This window comes from Crocodylus siamensis, chromosome 10, assembly GCF_052110815.1.
Source record: "Crocodylus siamensis isolate JL-2025a chromosome 10, ASM5211081v1, whole genome shotgun sequence".
In the NCBI taxonomy this organism is placed as follows: domain Eukaryota; kingdom Metazoa; phylum Chordata; order Crocodylia; family Crocodylidae; genus Crocodylus; species Crocodylus siamensis.
In genome coordinates this window covers 6067550-6091267 of record NC_143404.1, presented here as the reverse complement: position 1 = coordinate 6091267, position 23718 = coordinate 6067550, and the positions used below count along the sequence as shown (strand labels likewise).

At 38.9% G+C, this 23718-nt stretch overlaps 2 protein-coding genes across 7 annotated transcripts in view; one reads left to right on the top strand and one right to left on the bottom strand.

Annotated features, from left to right (window-relative positions):
• Positions 1-6779: 6779 nt before the first annotated feature.
• Positions 6780-23528, top strand: LOC149856166 (rho GTPase-activating protein 24-like). Of its 2 annotated transcripts, XM_090064385.1 has the most exons (3): positions 6780-7441; positions 19985-20039; positions 22728-23528. In XM_090064385.1, the coding sequence occupies exons 1-3, from the start codon at positions 7137-7139 to the stop codon at positions 22818-22820; spliced, it is 453 nt and encodes a 150-aa protein (XP_089920511.1). In that variant the 5' UTR covers positions 6780-7136; the 3' UTR covers positions 22821-23528. The 2 variants fall into 2 exon arrangements, with proteins under 2 accessions (XP_089920511.1, XP_089920510.1); XM_090064384.1 differs by lacking the exons at positions 19985-20039; positions 22728-23528 and adding an exon at positions 9321-10249 and having other exon boundaries at positions 6799-7441.
• The window catches only part of MAPK9 (mitogen-activated protein kinase 9), a 50644-nt gene continuing 39069 nt past the window's right edge, over positions 12144-23718 (bottom strand). For 2 of the 5 annotated variants that reach the window (XM_090064380.1, XM_090064383.1), the window contains one exon: positions 12144-20461. In XM_090064380.1, coding sequence (XP_089920506.1) covers positions 20319-20461 — 143 coding nt within the window. In that variant the 3' untranslated portion in view covers positions 12144-20318. Of the gene's footprint in view, positions 20467-23718 lie in introns of all 5 variants that reach the window. The other 3 variants (XR_016444407.1, XM_090064381.1, XM_090064382.1) reach the window with 3 other exon arrangements.

Sequence of the window (23718 nt, the reverse complement as noted above, 5' to 3'; positions counted from 1 at the left end):
GGGAAGCGGGAGCTACCACAGTTTTTTTTAAATTGTGTTGAAAATGGCTGGAGTCTCCTCCTTATTTGCAGCCTGACTGTTTTCAGCACCATGCAAGAAGAGCTGCTACTGACAACCACGGTCAGCAAGGCAGAAGGGACCGAACTGCTGCTAGCATTTGAGCAAAAGTTGCATCCCTTAATCACAGCAGTAGGATCAGGTGGCTGCACGCAACCATCTCCGCCTTCACTTGCAACCCGTGCCCTGGCTAACCAGCAGCTCTTCCTGCAAATCCCATGTCTTTGTCTGTTTACACTGCAATTTGTGACTAAGATGTGAATGGGTTGCACTGTATGATCTTTTTGTCTTTTAGAGACGACAAGAGAGATGCCAGAACAAGGAAGTGGTATGAGACAAGAATTAGGAAAACAAATCCTACAGCGCCTCTGCAGAAACTATTTCAAGCATGTTAAGTTTCAACCACACAGAGCAGCATCTCCAAATTCCAGGAAGAGGTCATTCCAAGAATGATCCGTTCCATCCAAAGGATGTGCGATTAGTCCAAAAATAAGAAACAATTTCTCAAAACACGGCAGGCTCTTGCAAGCGGATGGTTCAGAACAAAGTTCTTCCTCTGCCCCGGGTACAAAAATATACACTTCTTATTTCCATCACTGATCTTTAATTTGGTAGGAAACCAATGCAAACCACCTTTTCCACTTTCTCTCTCTCTCAGAAAGGCCATTTTGGGGGTGGCTTCTACTACAGTTTTCTTCCAAGACAAAAACTGACTGTGATGGAGGGTATCCCAACACCACTTGCTAGCGAAGATAATTCATGATCTTCGAGGTCTCTTCCAGCCCTAACGTCTCTGCAATCTATGAAATCTTATCTTCCAGGCAGCATGAGGCACTTCTCTTCACCCCAACGATGTGACAGGGGTCCAAAAAGGACACAGATCCCATCCCATAGAGACCAGGTTAGCAGCCATAGTAACACAGCAAATGCTACTGTATTGGCAAACCAGACATTTAAAAAAAATCACAAAGCAAAGTCCAGGGAAAAGAAATCTCCAGTTTTAAAACAAAACAACCCCCCCCCCCCCCCCCCCCCCCCAAAACACTAGATTTTATGTACTGAATGCCATTTTGGGAACCTGGGCTGCTTGTACATGCACGGGGGTTTAATTCAGTTTAGTTCTCCCTAAATTGAAATGGTGAGTTTTTGAAAACGCTGCTTCAATTTAGGGAGAATGAAACCAGGCGAAACCTCTGTGGCTTGTACACCAGGGTGGGCGCCCAATCTTTACCGGGCTCTTTGGTGCCGGGTGGGGAGCAAGCTGCTGGCCGGCCGAGCAGTCCCTGAGCTGCATAGGAGGCCCCCCAGGCAGCACCCACCTGCTGACACCCAGCCCAGGCAGTCTCGGGGGCGCCACAGCCATGGAGGGAAGCACCAGGCCCCCGCACAGCTCAGGCAGGCAGGCTCCGGGAAGCCAAAAAAAAAGATCAGGCTCAACACTTTTTTTTTCTCCTTCAGTGGAGCCTGCCTTCATGGGCTGCTGCTGGAGAGCTGCGCGGGGCCTGCCAAGCCCCAAGCATGTCAGCTTCCAGCGCCCCGTGCACTGTTGCACTTTGTTAGGTAGCAAACTAAAACACCTCGCAAGTGTTTTATCTTGCTGTGTACCAAAGACATTTAAAGCAGAATACACTGCCAAGCGTGCAAACAGCAACACCATTAAAGTGGAATATGCCTCTGAACGTGCAAATGGTGCAAAAGGGCATTTAGGCCACTTTAAAGCCCAATTTTGTGGCTTAAATGCCACAAAACACCACATTACTCATCCTTTCTTGCGCTGCAACTGCATGACTGTTTGCATGAGCAGGATTTCCAGATGCTTTAAAAGTCTTTCTGGTGCATTACACTAAAACTCCTCGGACGCAGCTTAGTTTGGCTCATCAGGAATTAAAGCATCATGTCCATGGATTTGTTGCATGAAAACACAAAGGCACTCAAAGCCAAGCAATGAGCCTCTTTGTCCACCAGATGGCTGCGGCTTTTTTGTAGTTCACCCCTTCAAATTGCTTTCGCTTTCAAATTAGTTCTTTCTTTTTTCTTGTGAGGTTTGCCAGCTCCCTGCAGCACGAGCACAGGCATGGGTCAAGGGGCCCTGGGCCCGGAGGGCAGCGCTGGCCAGAGACCTGGCTTAATTCATTCAAAAACCTAATGCATGCAAACACTGATGCAACACCCCAAAGCTTAATTCTTTCAAAAGCCTAGTACATGCAAACACTGATGCAATGCTCCAAAATAAACACATTTAAATGTTATAAACCAATTTAATTTAATGAGGATTAAAACCTGTGGTGTGTACAGGCACTCTTGATTTCTGAACTCTCGGCGAGTCACTTGTGTATGTGGATGGGTGTGTTTCCTGAAATACGCACATGCAGACACAGTCTGCAATGTATGTGTATACCCCGGAATAGGAAATTATTTGGTTCAAATTTTCCCTTCAAAAGAATTCTCAGCGATTTCCCAGACCTTAAATTTTGTCAGCAATATATGTTTAAAATCCAGGGGGTGAATATAACACTGACATAATATGGCAGCTCTGAAGCGTTGTCTGTGTCTGCAGTGCGAGTCTAGCACAGCATTCTTCCCTACCAATGTGAATCTGGATGAACTACTTCTAGGAGTCACAAAAGATCATTCTTAATTATTTCCAGTTCAATCCTTGCTGGTCCTTTCCTGACTGGTAAAAACCCTAGTTAGAGTCCACGATGGTGGGGATTCTTATGATGAGGACAGTGGGCCTTGGGGCCACAGGATGGCCAGAGGTCTTGTATGTACATTTCCAAACATCATCTAGTGGGGGGAAAGATCACTGACCTCACAGAATCCAGTCTTTGCCCCAGCAATGTATGACATTGTATACATATAATCCACTGTAGGTGGAACACCGGAATAGAGCATAAACTGGTTTTCCTCCTTTGGTTTCTACCATATTTATAACAAACAAACAAAACTCTGAGCATGTCATGCAAGCCTATCAAACTGATTATGTAGAGGGTTTTGCTTCTAACTTCTTGTGAAACCAGAAGGACACAGGCAGCATTTTTCCAGCAACTCATCTGGTTTACAAGAATCTGATGTGCTTGATGGTGTTACTGAAAAGGCTGAAGACTGAGGGCATGCTTGTGCATGAGAGATGGGAAAGACGCCTTTGTATAAACTGTTTGTTCACAACCACACATAGCCGAGGGAACTCATGGTCAGAAGACAATACTGGGGCGAACAACTGAGCAGGATTCAAAAGCATTACACATTTATATAAGAAACAAGGATATCCTCCCCAGTGGTACTAGCTAAAGGAAAAAAAGAAGGAATAACTCTCCATTCTCAACCCCCTGGGCAAACAGCCAGATCACCAAATACTTGAGGTTAAGCAGCTATTTCCCATTGGTCATGTTGTTGCACAATTGACAATTGTGGTGGTTTTACACCTTCATTTGAATCACTGGAAATGAACAACAGCTGGAGATAAGATCAGCCATGGGTCTAACGCAGACAGGGCCGATCTTATGATAAGGTACAGCAGCAATGTCTGCTTTTTCTCAGGCTTGCAGTCACTGCTGCCCTCACTGGAAAGCTGTTCTTCCATCAGAGACACTGAAGTAATTGCCAAGGCATACTAAAAACTAAATCCCATTTCCTTGTATGCGTCTAAATGGCACGTACCCAGCCACTTTTGACACTGTAATTCAACTCTGCACACAAGCCCCATGTGCTCAGTAGGCACACTCAAGAGGACTGTGCTCTGCCTAGAAAAACATGACTACCAGGTGTCAGGTGCAGGAGAAGGTTGGGTTAAAAGGAGAGAGGTCCTCCTCCTTCCCTTCCCTTTTACTGCCAGTAGGTCTGATCCTATTTCACCACCAGGCAAAAAAAAAAACTCTCGTAAAACTTGCGTAGGTGGGTGTCCAACCCTGCAGTCAAGTGACTGCGTACATACCGTTTAGACGTGTAAAACAAGATTATCCTTAACAAAAGTGTCCTCTGTAGCTTGTGAAAAATGAATGACAGATGCGACTAACCACTCTTCCTTTCTTCCCTTTCATCCTTTCCCAGCGGACTGATGTACTCAGAAATAGCTTTCGAACGGGCTAGCTCGGGGTGGCTAAAAAAATGGATCGTTGAGTTAAAAATGCCACCAAGTCAGATGTGCTTGCTGAGTCGGACACTGCGAGCACATTGCCAGATGAGACGTGTGTCTAATGCCATTGGGGTCCTTTGTTTTTAAGTTCTTCAGGTCAAAGACCACATCCTTGTGCCTGAAGCCCATCCAGCATGACTAAACTCATTTGATTTCCAAGTTCTCCACTGAAATCCTCACACAGCAGCTCCTAAAAAAAGGGGGCTCATCTCCACTGAATCTGAACTAATCCACTGAATCTGAACAAGCCTCAGAGAGCTCCTTATCCCAGGAAAAGCCCCAACAAAACTTCAGCTTTATAAAATGCTTTGGAGCTTGATACTTAGAGCTTTATTTTTATTTTCCACTTACCACCACAGGTACAATGTCCACAATAACCGTCAGCAGCACTTCCCTTGTAACACTATACGGAGCTCAGTCCCTAGGGTACCACCACGCTCAGAAGGCTGCAAATGCACCTCGCTCTTTTAACGTGGAAGCGTCACTTCTGCAACTCTTCTAAGCATGAGTTACCCAAGACGCAGGAGATTCGAGATGGTTTTTCATACTTCAGTCTCTAGTGGAAGCTCATTCTGGACCCACTTCCTCCCAGCTCTGGAGAATGCTGCAGTTTTGCCAAGAAGAATGCCTTGACAGGAAATTCTATATTTGAATGGAAAAAGGCAGGCTTTTCACATTTGTGCGAGCAACAGCTGGGGATCTTTACAGTTGTCTCCTGCTCGCTGTGATGGGGAGAAAGAAACAGATTGACCATACAGATAGAGAACTTAACTCAGAGACATTTATGAAACACAGAACATGTGTGTGAAGCAGTGCCATGATAGTATGTTAAAAGGTTTTTGTTTAGCAGTTGTTTTTAGTTATTCAGTAGAAATGGCCTCTTTTGGTCCATTCAAGCAGCAGAGCTTCTTGCCCTTAAAAGGTGCGTTAACACCTCTGGGTGTATACACACCTACTAAGTCGATTTAAAATAAGGCAACTTAGTTAAGTCGACCTAAGTCACTTTGGAGCGTACACAGATACAGCCCCTTGACAGTGGCAGCTATCTTGTGAGCTATGTTGACATCAAGATAACCCACTTCAGCAGTGTATTACCTTGCACCACTTCTAAGTCAACTCTGCTCCACATACTGGGGGTCTTTAAGAGGAGGTTAGATGTACACCTTGCTGGGGTCAGTTGACCCCAGTACTCTTTTCCTGCCATGGCAGGGGGCCGGACTAGATGATCTGCTCAGGTCCCTTCCGACCTGACCAACTATGAAACTACGTGCGTATGCTCTGACAGTTAAGTTGACTTTAAAAAGTTACGCCAGCTTAACTGTCAGAAAGTTAGTACGTGTGTACATAACCTTAGTCTTCATCTTGATTGTTCTTATAAACCTCTTCTTCAGATTTACTGAACATTCAATCTACTTGTTCAAGTCTGAGGGGTCCCTTCCTACAGAGGAGGCTTCAGGTAAAGCTTTCAAGAGCTCCTATGGCCTTTCCATGTTTTTTGCAAGGCACCTCTCACAGCTGTGAGTATAACAGGATGAATAATAGCATGTTATTCATTTAAGTGAATGGGGATCTCTCAAAGCAAAACTAGTGAATTCAGAAATCTGTCCCACTGGGGTCCGGGAATTGTATTCAAATCCCACCAAGCCAGGCCAAACCAACCAGAAGGGCCTAGACATCTGAAGACAGCCCATTTGTCAGATCCTTATTAAAAGCAAGGCAGTGAAACAGGAGTCTAATCTACTTAGGGAGAGGCTCCTAAAAGGCCCGCAAGATTTTTTTAAAGCATGGGGGGTAGTCCTTACTGTGTGTGTGCTTTATTTTCATAAGGATTTTAAAACGCAAGCTGTGAGCTTGGTGGACAGTTATGATAGTCAAATTATTAGAAAGAAGCACTAAGGATGGACAGGTTACATTTCTGCAAGAAAATCAGAACACACACAGAAATGGTAGTTGAACCGCGTGCCAGCTGTATTGTTTCTTGTACCAGTGTTAAGGAAAAGACTTTCCCAATAATTTTTAACCTGCTTTTGTGCATTTTAACAAATATATTTTAACTATAATTACTAGGTATTCTTACTCTTTAACTTGCTGTACTCATTATTTCTGGTAATCTGTAATAGGAAGCTGTTTTACTTACTTGAAGAGAGGCAACTAAAATAAACACATATTTCTAGTTATCCATATCAATTAATTTTTCCAGCAAGAACTTAAGTGTACATAGATTTAAAAAAAAAAAAAAGAGCCCCTTATCTCCTTAACCTCCAAGTTCTTGTCCTTGAAACAAAAGCGTGGAAGAAACTGGATAGCTTCATTTTAACTGTTGCCCTCTGCTTCCTTTAAAATGTGCAACAGCTGATGTCAGTAATGATAAGAGAGCACAGCAAGCTCTTTTCCATTCATGCAATTTTTCTCACGCCAGACTGGCTACATATAGTGCATCCAAAACAGATTTAATGTGTCTCTTCCATAATCTGTGCAAAGTGAAACACAAAGAGCCTTGTACTTGGAGAATATTCACTAGTTATCTTCTATCCTGAATGACTAATTGCCATGGCTACCACCGCAGAAAATCTTTCAGAGAAGACAATAACTAATAAAACCATGGACTTGGTCCCAAATGTCAGTCAAACTGTACTGAAAAGACGCATGGTAGTAGAGAGGTGGTGGCTCCCGGGACTAGGAAGAAGCCCCCACAATGCCAGTACACAGTAGACTGGCACACCAACATTAGGCATCACCCATTCCATATAAAAACCGAACTGGAGACTGAAACAAGATCCAGGCTCCAACAAAATGGACTATTTCCAAGTATTTGAAAAGCTTCAAACAGCTGTGGCGAGGACGAAAACTCTCACAGTCCAGGGTAAGAGAGAAGCAGATGCAAGAAAACAAGTTCTCTTATATAACAGAAACAGAACAGGCTCTTCTGCAAAACTCTTAGGGCATGAATAGCACTGGCCGGGTTTCTCGGACTCGCTCCTTGTGTGAAATTATGTTCGAAGAAAATCCAGCTTCAAGGTATTTAGTTAGGCCTACCTGCCTGGAAGAGTCTCAAGAAACTAACACAGCCACAGCCAGTGTTTTAGGGCTCCAGGAAAACTTGGGATATACCCCCATGGACAACAGAGGTGACATCTCTTTCCCAGCCGATGATTTTTCAGCAAATTCATCCTCACTGCAGCATCACTTTGCCAAACTAAAGAAGCAGATGTCCAGACAGAAGACAGACTATGAATCTAAAATTACAAGGTAACGATTCTTAATATCATGAGCTTTTCAGGGGAAGGACTACCTGCTCATACTTGTACATTGCCAGCACTCCAGATACCTGCCTAGTGTCCTTCAAACTACTGGAATTAATAGACACAATGATGGTCCATAAGTTTCACTGTGAATGTTTCTCACTTCAGTATCCAGTATTTACCAGGGAGCAGGGTTTGACTCAGTACCACAAGGGTTATTTTAATGTCCTTTATTTAAAGTTAACAGAAACCACTATCGGTAGAGCAGATTAAAAGTTTCAAAACATTTGTACTTTGTCTGAAAAACTGTGAAGTCTACTGTGGATTTTTTGCTGTCTCTCTCAGTGGTGGTAGGCACAGTACTTTGGGAAGAGACCTGCTGATTTAGGACTACTACTAATATTAAGCACTGACAAAGTGCTTAATACAATCTCCATAGTAGCCCAAAGAGGCTGGCAAGAACAGTCCTCAATTTTCAGGCATGGAAACTGAATAAGGAAACGATTTGCGCTAGACTGTTTTGTGTGTCGAAGACACACCTGACACAAGAACACAGCAGCTCCCGGCTCCCAGTTCCATATGTAGGCAACTAAATAATAGTGCTTGTCTGCTAACATACAATAGTTAGAATAAGGGAGCATTTTGTATCTAGGATGTCAGGCAGTCCGTTACCCAAATCGCATATTCGTTTTAATAAACTGCAAATGGGGAAATGTATGTGCCCTCAAAGTTAAGAGAACAGGTAGAAGCGGCTCAACACTGAAGATTTTTTGGATGTTTCTGATTTACACAGGCCAGTCCCACTTTTTAAGGAGCTCTTCATTTATTCCTTCTTACTGAATTTCCTGCCTGCTCCAAAAAGACAACCCAAAGACAGAACTAGTAGCAGTTAAAAGATAGAAAATGTTGCCCTGTTTTGTGCCCTGGTTTATTATAACAATTAAAAAAAGAGGACAGCTTGGATGAATGTTACAGGCCTTGCATATATAAGCATTTAAGTTGTGTAATTTACAGATGAAGTAAGGGATCGGTGGGAAAATAAAGGGACCTGTTTCTCATTTTTTAATCATAATTATGTTTTGCCAAAAATCTTCCTTACAGTTTCAAACTGATATTCCCATTCGCTCTCCTTGAAACTGCTGAATTGCTGTTAAACGGATAGACTGCTAGTATTCAACTGCAGAAGCCTCACATGCTAAACATTGTGGTTTCCATCTATATGAATAGCAGAAAACACAAAAAACAGCAGAGCTTAAAGTAGCAGAAAGGCTGCATGGTTAAACACCTAAAAATCTGAAAAATACATTTTAGTTTCTAGGTATTTCCAAAGTATTTTTTTCAGCCTTAGACAGACAGGGCATGCTAGGGGCTTGACTACTTGTGTTCCACTGCAATCTGCTGTAGAGTGGTTTGTATATAAGCTCTTTGTGAAAAATGTAGTCTGCCTTATAACCCCTCCCTGACAACTTCTATTAGTGGAATGGCATTTGTTGTATAAATTCAAGAATTTGAGCCGCTCATGTTGGTGATGTATGAGAGTGCTTTTTATGTCATTCCTCAGGACATACGAGGATTAGAATACAAAAGTGAGAACGTCATTTATCTTTCAAAACGAAACGGACACACAACTTGGGAGCAGAACATTAATGCCCTGGGCCGCAGAAACAGGACAGATCATGAGAACGATGACCTGTCTGAATGGGAAAGAACATTAGCAAGGCATTGAAGGGTGATATAAGACAGCCTTCTTTGGAGACACTAAGTGCCTCTCCCCGTACTTCTATTTATAGTACCACGTGCTGAAAGCTGGTTTTAAAAAATGGCTTTATCAGGAAAGAGAGACAGGAAAAGAGTACTCTAAATTACAATGTCTGTCTTTCAAACAGTTTGGAGCAGCGGAACAAAGAGCTGCAGTTGGAGATTAAGGATCTTCATTCAAAACTGAGGCAGCAACGGAAATGGTACAGTCTGGTGGAGATTAAAATGCGAAATGCAGAGAGAGCCAGGGAAGATGCAGAGAAAAGAAATGAAATGCTCCAGCAGGAGATGGAGGAGTTCTTTGATACATTTGGGGAATTAACAAATGAAGTAAAGAAGACGGAACAAATTATTCAAAGTTTCTAAAACAACAAACGGGACCAGAGTTGACATTTGATTACAATTATTCCCCTTTCAATGCAATGAGGGTCCCAACAGCAAAAATAAGTTTGATAATACAAAGTAACAAATTAAACTATTTATCCAAGAGATGACACAATCTTAGTGTTTTATAAATAAGCTAGTAATGCTAGCTCCTCTTTCAACAAAGTAAATATTTCCTCTTTCAACAAGGTACATTGCAATTTGAAAGTCAGTGTTAAAAATAATTCCATTCCAATTGCCTACTCATCCAAAAACATTCATTTTTTAAAACGTGTTATATGTGTTCAAGACAATCCAAAACTGCAATTAAGGTGGCACATTAATAAAAGTTACTACCACGCTAAATAGAAAAAAAAAAATCTTTATCATTTGAGCTAGGGCAGAAAAGAGCTGATGACATTTCAGTCTATTTGTCTCCCTTTGAAGTAGCTGACAAGACAGCCTTATTATAGCTGCATTTATAAATTGCGAGTAGGTTCTCCAGTTCCTTGAATCATCATTAATTAGTGAGTAAACAAAATCAATTTAAATTAATGTCTCTGAAGACTTCTAACACTTCTTTTTTCCTAATGGAAAACCAAAACAATAAATCAATACAATGCATGTCTTGAACACAAAGATAACTTAGACCCTGTTTTATCTGAGTATAATCAATAAACACTAATAATCATTGTGATTGTCTGTTTGTTCATCTTAGGCAAAAGGGAGAAGTGAATACAAAAGCACATGGTAGCTACCAAATAACAGCAAAGCTGGACTCCTGTAGTGCAGTGCAGACACTGTTTGCATTCCTCCACCTCCACTGAAGCCACATAACACAAATATAATTCTCTATTCAGAAGCGGAGGAAAAAAAACTTCAACCTCCTTTTGATAAATTGATAACAGTGGAGAGAGAGAAAATTCTCCCTTTGTAACATCAGTTGTCCGTTTTCTTAAGGAAATGTGGATCATATAAAACAAGCCTCCTTCTTAATTTACAAAAATACATTCAGTCAATTAACTAACCTACTTGGTAAAATACAAAGGCATCTATTGGTGTCTACTGTCCAGCTCTCAAATAATTTATGCCATGTACAGATTGAACCAATAGAAAATACGGTTCTTACTGACAGACACAAGTACTTTAAGAAGCACAGATCCCGAGTTGCTCATTATGGTCCCTATGCAAAACATGTCATTTTGTTCACACTTGAAGCTTTTTCCTGACCAGTGACAGAATTATGTGTTTGGCCTAAAACGTGTGCTTATACTTTGCTGAACACTGGAACCCACAATCCTACTTACACACAGACCCACACTGAGTGCAGGGTGATGTTCACAGTTAAGTGTCACTGCGATGTCCATTAGTGTTTCCATTATTGTGTCCTTTAGGCTTCAACACTTTTCTTGAAACATCCTTCTCCTCCCTCCTAGAGATGATATCTTTGAAAGCTTCACAAACCATATTGAGGAGTTACAGAGTGAAAAAGTGTACTACTATGAAGGCAGAAAAAAAAGTGCAACTTAGTTAGAAGCATTTATAGATGGAGGCAGTAAATTTGGGTAACATCAAGGACAAATCTTATGGCAATTGATCTGAGGGTTTTGGTAACAAGAAAACAGGTTCAACCTGATCATGCCATTAACGGCTTAAAAAGAAACGAACTAAACACAAGGTCTTCCTTTACTTACTCATATATTAGATCAAGTTTTATTTTTAACACGTACAAGATGTTTGGTAGAGGTGCAAATAGATTGAGTCACTGCACCATTCATCTGCTGCCTCACGCTAGAAGACATGTTATTATATGCACTGAATGCCATGGGGTGTGGGTTGTCACCACTCTTCACAGGGCATAATGGAGAGGCTGTGACAACCAAAATACTTTAAAATAAACCAACAAACAAGATTTTTCTTTGGAAGCAGAGGTCAAATTGTCAGCTGGATTGGCTCTAAAATGGGACAGTTTCAGGTAGGTGGTGTTCTTTCTTCTTGGACAATCCAGCTGAGATCAGGTGTAAGCTGCCAGTGCAGAACATCTTGCAAAAGCTTTGCTTCACTCTCCATGATGGCTATAGCCTGCTTTGCTCAATTCACGTATCTCCCTCTATAGTCAAAACTTCACCCAGTGAATCAAAAGCACTGCAGGCCCTTCTCCATGAGCACAAAATATGTTGTCCAATCCAGTCCAAACGTGAGAAGTCAGTGTTCTCAGTCGTGCCCAACGAACAGGGCACTGCTCACTTTCCTCTATTGAAAAAAAAAAAAAATTCAGCGTGCATGCTCCAGTCGTTGGCAGCACCGCTGGCTGCTGTTGTGTCAGGGTGCTCCAGCTGATCAGAAAAAAATACGTGTGAGGAATTTCTTTCTAAAAATCTCTTTCACTTTGATCTCACCCTATTCATTTCCCTTTCGAGTGTTTGTGACTACTAGCTAACTGACAGCGAAAACACCTTATGATTCAATATCACTGGATGCGCATACTCTTTTTACTCTGAGGTTGCACTTTTATGTTGGGGTGTCAAAGATGGAAAGCATTAGACAAAGATGTCACTTTGAGTAAATGAAAAAGACTTCTCACATACTGTAAGTTCACATATTTATTTGAAATTTTACAGTGGCTTTAAGATGTTTTAAGATAAGACTTCTGGAAAGAAAAGAAACTTAGAAAACCGAATTTTAGATGAAGATATAGCTAGCACTTCAGAGTTAGCTACTGACAACATTCCTTATGAAAATCCTTCCTTGAATTCTAGCTTCCTTGAATCAGCTGGAGAACAAGAAAGCACGACTCCCGTCTGTAAAAAAGACACAAACCTTCTAATCTTCTTGAAATCAAAGTCCAGCATCAGACAAAATAGCCACTGCCATTACACGGAACATTTTCCTATTGCACAAGCATCAAGAATGAAATATGGCAATCAAAGCCTAGTTTAGTAGGCAAAATAGGCCACTTTATGTATCTATATAGTCAGACTTCAAAAACACATTTCTTCTGAAATCACATACCATATTGTAATTAAATTAAAGGCCATAAACTCTGAACAACAATGTGCTAGGGCTTGATGCTATTTTTTGTGATATTTGGTAAAAACAAATGATGGGAAGGGCATAAAACACACTTTGGAGGAAGTGAACACTTAAAAAAACTGTAAGCTTTTGAAAAAAAAATCCTAAAGAATTTAAGAGGTTTTAAAATATGATTAGGCAAAGTTAAAACATCTACACATTAAACACCTGACAGACAGCAGTCTCATGAAAATTACACCTACTCAAATTAAGCAAAACTCAAACAAGATTAAAAAAGTTGTGACAAACTAGAAAAATCCATGAAATTCTGTTAAGGCGGATATTCCACCATCAACTCATGTTGAGGAGTATCTGTCATTTTCTATAATGGCACAACTTACAGAAAAACATTATGATAAATGAGTTTCTCTGGACTCAGTGGTTTGTGTTAAAAACCATTTAGTCACTATATTATATTTAATTGATATCTTTCCTGAACAAAAATTATTCTAGGAAGCCTGTAAAATCCTTAATATTTATTCTATGGACCAGAAAGGGTTTGCTGTATACAGCAAATCATATTGTGGTAAGTGTATGTTATTTATTTAAACATCTCACTTACATGAGATCGGCAGATCTACCATCATGTAATGTAATGTTGGCCTTTCAAAGAAAAAAAATGTTATGTATTGCTAGGTTCTTGGGGGACTTTTTAAAGGGATTTTATTTACCCAGTAAACTAATGGCTCCAAAGAAGCAGTAACCTACCATGGAAATTTTAAGCATACTGTAAGAATTTATATGAATTTTTTGTTTGAAAACATTGAAAATGCACATTAGCCATCTTACAAGGTTTAAGCTGCCAGCCATTTAAAAAAATATACATATCAAAACTGACAACCATATTGCTAATCGCCTTCCAATTTTCCTTTAAAAAATTAGCACCAATCTAAGCATCTGAAATTCATAAAAAAATTGTGCACTCGCTTTTTAAAAATTACCAATTATTTCGTAGAAGACAGCAGTGAGTGTGGCACAGTGTTATTAGTCAATGTCATTATTCAAAACATCAAAGCTTCAGCTAGCCTGCCATGAGCAGGCTATGTTTGAACAGTAAATAAGGCTCTAGTTTGATCAAATTGTTCCCTGCTTTTGTTACGTTACACAAGATGAAGTGCTGTACTAAGGGCCTGATCCTGTAAACGTGTGCACGTGTGCGCGCACGTGTGAATAGCCCACTGGAGGAATCAGGGCCTAACGACTAATTAATCTCTGTGGAGCAGGAACTGACTTGTTAACGTGTTTGTAGAGCAGCTCTCATATGAAACCCCAATACTGGCGGGGGTGTCAGAGCATTAGCGTAATTTAAATACTAAATAGCAAGAACTAATTTCTGAAGAATAGTTATGGATCAATAACAAATTCTGGTTTCAATACAAGGACCTGATGTTTTTCACTGATCCTGATATTAGAACCAAGCAACTCTACAATCTATAAGCAAACACAATGCTAATCTAACTGTTTTAGATATATTTAGGGGAAAGATGCTTCCCAACTGTTATTTGAAAGCATATTAAGTTTTAGCCCATAAAACATCCAAAAATTTAAATCTCTGAAAATATTTTTATATTTAAAGTGTGACATGCTGATTCAATCTTAAATTGTAGGGTCACAAACATTAAGATTTAAAACACGTTAAACAACTTTATTATGTAAAACAATGTAAAAACAGAACATCATGATTGTGTTTTAGAAGAATCCTAAAGTGCTTCAAAACAGCAATTAAAAGAATTTATTATTTTATTGTGCAAAATTGCAAGCACCTTATCAAAAACTAAGCAGCAGCATAAAAGAGTAAAAACTTAAATATTAAATGCATTTTCTATATTCTGCTTTTAGGACCAAAATAATTTGCCATATTTTTGGTAACAAAGCTCCAAAGAGTACATTTTATTGTTTTAACTTTATACCTAATCTTTTTTTTAAATACATATACTGATTGAAATACTAGACCCAGATATATTTCTATGTCCAAACAGCAAGTCTGCGGGTCGAAACCCACAACTAGAATTTTAGCTACAAAAATAAATGTGATCATTTTTTAGAACATACATGAAATGGGTGGTTGTTGCACTTCCACTTTTCTCAAATGCAAATATTACGAGAAAAGATGGCTTGCTTAAAAATGCTAACATTGCTTAGCTCCTGATGTTTTTAGCGTGCAAAGTGAGTTAACAGTTCTGTGTTATTAAAGTTTACTTAAAACAGCTCTACTAATCATGTGAAGGACAATCTAAAATAATACACATTTAAGATAATGAACCTGAATATGTTTATTTCTGCCCTACCTCAATGTTAAAATGAACTGATGGATGGATGTTCATGGTGGAAAAAAAATGAAATTTCTAAAAATCAGGAATTCAGCTATGAGAACTTAACTGAAGTCCAGATTTTGCACTTGGATACAGGTATGCACAATGCATTAGCTTCAAATGAAAGCCACAGCGTATGCATGTCAGGAAAAAATTTGGTTCCAAGTACACAGTATCACTATGTTTAGCATCAAGCCCTGATAGAATCCATATTACATACGTGCAGAATTTACAGACAAAGGCTGCTCAGTGTTTCTTCACTTAAAGTATTTCCATCCTAAGTTTCACAACCAAAATGAAACACCTCACACTAACTGTATTGCTGCAAGACTGAACCTATATTCCAACATGGCATTATGTTCAGTAAAGATTTGTCTGCACCTGAAGAATTTTTCCCGTAGTTTATAATGCATGCCAAATCAGAGCAGTGCATTTCTATCACATTGAGATGAGCCCCTCAACTCTATTCTTGGAGACATTTAATTTGAACTTCTAAACCCCATCCTATTCCTAAAATAAGCTCATGCTAAAAATTCTATGAACCCAGATCCAAAAAGGAAACGGGTTTAATCTTTAGCAGAAGGTCATCTGAAATCTTTCCTTTGGAACAGAAATTGAAGGAGGGATCATACTCTGTTACATAATTTTGAATAAACAGACATTCTGTAAGGATTAAAAAAAATAATAATAAAACAAAAGAATATTCTGGTCCCTAACAGGTTTTTGCATCTTAGCAACAAACTAGTCAATGATTCTAGTTGAATTTGAATTCATTTTGTATTGCTTGATAAAGAAATTTAAATCCTTACCAGAAGCAAGATGCAACAAACTTCAAAGGCTGCTTGCAAATTTCGGTTTCCAGTAGTTAGACTGGTCTATTTTGTGTGATCTGTGCAGACAAAGCCTTATTTTGACATAGTTTATAAAAAAAACCAAAAACAACAAAACCTTTCATATCAGAGTATTTCCTCAAAGTGCATTCTACACACTGTCCATTCAGCTCTCAAAACAGTTGGCTTCTGTTTAGTCACTTTTGAGGAACAATGATATGAGCAAAGATGAAATGACAACTTTTTAAACATACTCCATTTCTGCAATGCCATTCAGCTACTCAGTGTTTACATATTTAAAATGATGTTTATAGTAAATAATATGAACATTATTAGCCAAATATCCCTCTTCTTTTTTCAGGTGAGCAGTTAGACACCTAAACTGTCACAGATTATTGACCACCAATTTTATTTAAGTCAATATTCTGTGATTCTGAATGTGTGTGAGCTACAGTATTATTAACATTATATGAAAAGTTTGTCATACAGAAAAGCAACATTCCTGTTTACAGAATCAATTGGGTAGTTTTTACATACACACATGCACACTCACAGGTATTTTTAAAAATATTAATATTCATAAATGCCAAAGTGCACAAAAATGGTTGACCGTATCACTCATATATACCTGGTTTATATGAGAAAGATACATTATCATACTGCAAAGATTATGGACAACATTTCTAACCTTTTAAACCTTTTACAAAATTACACATGTGACTATTGGTTTCCATCAGTGATAATCAGGTTCTTGTACATCAGTGAAATCAGATTCAAAACTAGATACTGAGTTTATTTAGCAGAGTCAGGACAACACACATGTAAAATCTGCTTGCAGAGTACATATGTTCTACATGTACATTCTCTATGTATGTGTGTAGATGCACACAGGACTGGACGTGCTGTCCTATATGCACTTTTGTTACTGCAAGTGCATATTTGACACAGGTTTTTCTTAAGCTATGGTTCAGTTTATAAACAACTGTTTCCTTCCATACTTGACTCCAATTTACAATATGCAGACGTTAAAACTTATGCATCTCATTAAGAAAGTTACTGTCCCCAGTGACAACTAAAGTTTCTAAGTATACCATAAGCAAAGAACAATGAAAATTAGTGTTAAATATGATCCATCTTTTACTATAATGAGGATTATGCAAAATGGCAGACAGACTCAAAAGCAGAATTTTAGACTAAGAGTACATTTTCAAAACTAGGCTAAGTAAAAAAGCTCCATTACTGACTCAAATGATGGATTTTTTTTTTTTTAATTATAACAACTATGAATTGAATCCAGTATGAACCCCCACTCTAAACGGGGGTTCATTCAAGGTATACAGAACAGACCAAACCTTGTAGGCCAAGGGCACTCAACCTTTTGGCCCCATGAGTAGTATGCATGCAGCCAATCCATAGGCTGAGTCATACTTCATGTGCTGGGATCAGGCCCCAGGGCCCCAGACTGCTCCCATGGGCAGGATCAGGCCCTGGGAACTGCACTGCTCCTGCTTGCTGGGATTGAGCCTGTGGCATTAAGATTAGATCCTGTGCTGCCCTATGTGCCCAATCTAGCATGCAGGGCCACAGTCCAGTCCATGGGTCTCCTCATGGATCCACTGCGAGTCCTGCAGGCTAAATGACACGGCACCGGATGCTGAATCTGGCCTGCAGGCCAGGAACTGAGCACCTATTATAGGCCAAGCTGCTCTAGAATGACAAGTTACACCAGAGGTAGCCCAAGCAGGTCTTGCATAACAGGCTGGAAAACCAACCCGATTTTGGTATCATCTTGAAATGGACATATCCAGTAGGACACTCCCACAAGCAAACCACAGATTATAAAATGTTCGGTGAGAAATTGTACAAACAGGCCTAAAACAAGACTACGAAACTATTAACAAATCATTTTCTTCTTACCAAGATACCTTTCTTGAGTACATTTGCTCCAAGGTACTGCTGGTTGCTGCAGCAGATTCAGTACGCTGCTTTAGAGATTTTAGGCCTTTAAGTCTCAGACGCAATAAGGAAGTAATCATATGCAAATACTAAAGACAACATTTTCAAAAGCAATTAATGGTTTTGGGTATCCAACTTGAGACATCTCAAAAAGGACAAGATTTTCAGACAGCGCTGAGGACCTACCCTCAGGAATAGAAAAAAAAAAATTGAAAAAAAAAAAAATCAGGCCCTTTAGAAATGTTTCATGCTTCACACCAAAAACAACCAGTCACTTTTTAAAATCCTGGTCCAAACAACTGAACCTATGTGAATTCAGTCAAGCATAGGTATCTCTGGAATGAGATAACACTTGTTGTCAAAACAGTGAGAGGCATCTTTCAATTTCAATGTACTTTTCAGCAAGATATGAACAGGATGGAAGAAACTAAGATAATCTGATGTTAGTAAAGCACATTCTATATGCTAGACACTGCGAGTATTAGCTCATCCAAATACCAAGGATAGAGAAAATACCAAATTGTGCAGTGGAGGGAGGGAAGAAAAAAAAGCATTTTTACCAAAGGTCTGCTCTGGTGACAAAAAGTACTAGATAGGCTTCTGTTTATATTGGGGGTCTGGTCTTGCATACAAACTTTGTCTGTATTTTTTAATATAAAAGAAATACAAAACTAAAATTAAACCCAGCGCTTATACTTAAGAAAAAAACAATATCCAAGATGCTTGATCTGAACTCATAGAGGCCTTTCTACCCAGTTTTTCTATTTTGATAGATCATAATCTAGACCTCTAACATTTACTATTGTAAATTCAATTACTTGAAAACTTTCCAGTGTATATTCTACTGTAAATTCAATTACTTGAAAACTTTCCAGTGTAAAAACATTGAAACATTAGGAAAAAATCTGCTTTTCAGATAAGTCTGCAAATGATATATATTTCTCTCTCTCTTCCCAACTATGTACTGGACAATTCAGTTCAGTTGCAGTGTATTTTGTTAGTTCAGTGAACAAATTGTACACATTCTTTTTATATAATCAAATCTTCAGTATTTATATTTATGAAAATGATATGCTTTGCTTCATATTGGACATTTTTCTTACTATTACAAAGTTTAACTTCACATACATGCACACAGAAAGAATCGTTAGCTAAGCATTTTTTACACTTGTGCACTCTAAAGCAAATATGCATTTCTGTGTTTGCAAATGCACAATTGTATAATATTTTCTAACTTAAGCCACTACTCTATTGCATATATTTTCTAGTAAGTCAAGATAGTGCAACGCAGAAGGCAATGTCTGTGTTATCTTAATCTGAAAATGGCCTGGATAAGCCTGTATTAAAACTCCTCCCTTTCCCATGATGCCATGTCAAAAAAAAAAAAAAAAAAAAAAAAAAGCTTCAGCTTAAATATTTCATTTTAACTGAAGATCCAGAATTATGTTTAATTTTGAAATAGAGATTAAGCTTATGGAAATAAACATAACAAACCCCATCAAATCAGTCAAAAGGACTACCATATTTTAAAAATATATACACTATAGAATGGTCCCATAAAAAGTGGGAAAAAATTCATGTAATTCTTGAGGTCACAAACTTCAAATTTCTCCATTGTCTCTGTCCTTTTATCAGAGTTCGTTCTGAGACAAAGGGAGGAATTAAGTGAAAAGTATCACAGTGTCCCTTTGTTCTTTAAAGGAAAAGTAACAAAAATATCGTTTCCAAAAGTTTTTACCAATTAAAAGAAAGAACCAAAATAATGTATTACCCAGAAAACAAAACAAAACAAAATTAGTACCTTTTCCTTTAAAAAGAGACATTGCTTCACAGGAATACCAGGGAGTAGTCATTCAAGAAAAAAACAACTCCTTCCTCAAGATCAAGTTAACTAAAATTTAAATAATTGAAAGACATTCAAAAAAATCAGAGTCATATTCACATGTAAAATACAAAAATGATGGGGGGTTTTCCTATAAAGTTCACTATTTTGTCTCTGCTAGAAGAAGATGCATAGAAGTATTGGGAGATGAGGACAGAAAGGAGGGAAAGGGCTCAATAGTAAAAATAAAAGTGCTACAATGGAAGAAAATTTGCCTTTGAATACAGTACTTCAAATGTTCAATAGGTAAGATAACCCTCATACATATAACATACTGGTAGTTAAATAGAACAAATTTCTGTAGTCACACATTTAAGCAAATTATACAGAGCATACACATTCAAAAGACCTACTAATGAACAATTTATGTGTTACAGAAGTCTACTGAATGGGACAGAAGATTCACGAACTCATTTAGGAGGAGTTTATCTGGTATGAATCTACTGTAACTGCTCACCTGAAATAGGCTGAAACAAAAAAGCCTATTGTAGTGTTTAACTTGTAATTTTTTTCTTCTTTAGACATCAATTTCTTTTCATTCTACAACATTAAGCAGGCAGCCTTATAACAGCTGAGTAAAAACACAGGCATGACTTTAGTGGAACATGCAGAACATGGAGTTTCTCTACTTGGTTCCATTAACTTACAAGCAATTCAGGCCCAATGGAAGCAAGAGTTCTTTTCCAATCATAAGTCTGCAATCCTGGCTGATCATCGACATCCTTCAATGGGTCCTGTCAAGGCATCGAGGCTGCTGTCTGTATCTGAAGCCAACGTTTGCTCTGTTGACATGGATGAAATGTCATTGATAGATGATGACTGGGAAGGACTGGTGTTGCTATTCACTGCTGCATCTGTGCTAAGTAAACCAAGCATAATAAAATCTGAGGCAAGACAATATTGCAAATATAATCAATGATACTTTAGGATTCTTAGTATCACTTTTCCCACAGCATGCAGTACCTTACTGTTGTATTAGTTACAGGATTGTCAAAATTGATTAAAATTTTAAAACAGTCTACTCTGTGCAAAACACATGCGAATTATGTGCAATTTCTCTCCAAATGGACTACTTCTAATGTGTACCTTTAACAAGAAAATACCAACAGGTACACATTTTTAACAGAACTAAAAAGGAGTAAACAAGCATGCATCTATAGTACAGAAACGTTTCTAATAAGCAGAGGTAGTGTCTAAACAGTAGGAGACATTCTTCCATGCCCTTCTGACATTTCATTTGGTCATTTTTGTAGTTTTTAATAATTTCTGTCACTTTATCCCAGTGACAAGATGAGAAGATCTCCACCTGTTAACAGTAACACTTCAAATCAACTTCACTGGAAAATTTACCGCCAGTCCAAATAGTCAAAGCATGCAATAGGTATCAAACACCTCTCAGAACAGCATGGATCATTCATTTTCACAGACACATGTAAAAGAACATGGCAGCTGCATTAGTGTGGAGTGCTGCTGCCTAGGTCACTAGGACTTGACACTTTAAAGAGAATGAATTATTCAAAATGTAATGCTCAGCTTCTATTCCACAGCTGTCCAAGCAATGGCATGCAGTTCAGTCCAGATGGTCTAGCACCCACAAAAGACACGGGAGGGCATCAGGGTTCAGAGGCACAGGAGGGACACAGCCAACAATAACCCACAGAGAAGGAATGGCACTGGCAATAAATCGCCTGATTAGGATTAGAAGTCATATAGGATACAACCTGCATGGAGACTGAAGTAGGTTCTACAGGAGAAAAGAGAACCCACTTCACAGTTGGGATTGCCCTCTCCATTTTAGCCAGACTTCAGGAGCTTAACATGGTAATCCTCAAAAGGGACTACCGAGTCCAGTGAAGAACTGACTCGCTATACTGACGGATTTATTTTGTTCAATTCTCTTAAAGAGGATGGGGTCATATAGTGAAATTTAGCAAAAAATGCAACAGATGAAGAAGGCAAAACAGAGGCAGCAATCTGGGACTGTGAGCTGGTGATGCCCGCTGGTCTCACATGGGCCACAGCCACACTTCTTTCCAAGTCCTTTTTCCAAAGCCCTCCTCAGTACAGGAAGTCAACCAAAAAAAATAGCCCTTTTCCCATCAGGCTGTAAAACAAAACTTTGGCATTTTCTCATCTCATGCTGTCAAGACTTTCCAGCTTCCACAATCTCTTTCTGTCCCCTACTCTCTGTCCACTTGCCCTTTTTAACGCCTCCAGTCAGTTATGCAACCAGTGCCCTGATCCCCATTACGTGTACCACATCAGCAGGAATCCTGGTTTTCTCCGATTTAAAAAAAAACAACAACCCAGTTTTCAGTTAAAAAAAAGTAACCCCAAATCTGCATTTTTCTGTGATTTAAATCTAACACCACTAATATGTAGATGTAGTGGTGTTTCATTTTAATCATGGAAAAAAAAAATGTGGATTTGGGACTACTTTTTTAACTGAAAATTGGGGGTGGGAGGTTTAAATCAAACAAAACCAGAATCCATGCAAGCAGTGCACTTTAGGGTCCTTAATGCATAAAGCTCCTTTGCACCAGGGTTGAAAGTTTTAAAATGTTATGCTGAAGCAGCCTGGATTCAGCTGAAAATTAAGTTAAACAACAAAAGAGCTTCAAAATCTAAAAATTAGGACGGGGGGGGGTGTTTGATTTGGTTGAGAGTCTCAGAGCACTTTCCTTCAGAAAAAGATATCAGGTGCTAAAAACCCAGAAGGAAATCTCCCCAAGTTCCAGAATAGCATGTGGGTATGTTAAGGGAATGAATTAGTCTAAATGAAGGATTGAGCCAATCTGGCTTAATTGCTTCCAGTAGCCAACCTGGTTAAATTAATTTTCAGCACACTGAAGAATTTTTGTGTTAGTTGGAATAAAAAAAAGTTTTAAAAAATGCACCAATTTACACAGGGTTATTATATATTATATATGGAGCGCAGGAATAGTCAAAACAAACAGGTAATCAACCAGTAATGATTTCTGGGAGAACTACTATTCTTGTTGGCTTTCCACCCAACTCACAGCATAACCATATTGTAATAAAAAGTTAATACTAGAGGTTTCTCTCTAATGTAACCTTTTGGTTTTCTAACTGCTTTTTGGGTTTTTGTTTGCTGTTCAGGACATCCCATGTCAAATCTGCAACTTGGATCAAGGTTTGGAGAGTTCAGGGGCACTTGAATGGTGTTTCCCAAATGAAGTAACTACACTGTAATGACAGCTACAGCCTTCTGCTCAACAAGAGAATTGTGACTTAAAATTTTAGCTTGAAGGATTTTTTTTAATTTTACTTTATCCAGCATGAAACTGCACAAATACCACTCTGTATATTGTGTTAAGATATATGGGCCAAGAAAAGTGTCTTAGGTGGTTGCATCTCCAAAATGTACTGAATAAATAAGCAGCCTGAGAGACTAACAAATAGCTTTCTTTTTTCTCTTACTGATAGCAAACAACATTTCTATACTGTGAAGGAATGTGTTTATAATTTTGGCAGTATCTGAACTGATAATATTCCTTCTATTTTGCATTACTTTATTATATGTTTGGTCTACCCCACAGTTATGCCAACAGACAGGTACATAACTATAGGGCACAATCAGAACAATTATAAAATGTCACAGAAAAAAAGTATCGCATTGTTAAGTGCTGCTTTAGATCAAGTACATGGGTAAAACTGAAAAGTGGCTACACCTAAACACTGTTACAGGATATCCTGAGTTACTGTGCTGTCAGCTGCAGACTGCTAGATCTCTGCAGAGCAGTTTGCAAATTTCTCCAGAATGCCATCTTGCAGAACCTAAAAAGTTACTTTTCACAACATACAATCATTTCCTTTGCTCACAAATGAAAGCAGTGGCAGCTCCGCAGATTTTTTCCAACAGGCCCAACAGTTTCTTTTCAGCTAGCAGTTTGGAGATAAGGTGTTTTACACCCCTGTAACTCCTTAAACATAAAGGCTAAGTACAGACATTCAGGGGTGTTAGGGGGAGGTTAAAATCGATTTGAAATGGCTGCCCAATCTCAGGTATCTCAGGATGGGGAAGGCCAGCTGGGGGTGTTGGGGGTCCAACAGGATGGAGGGGATGAAAGATATATTTCATAAATATAGG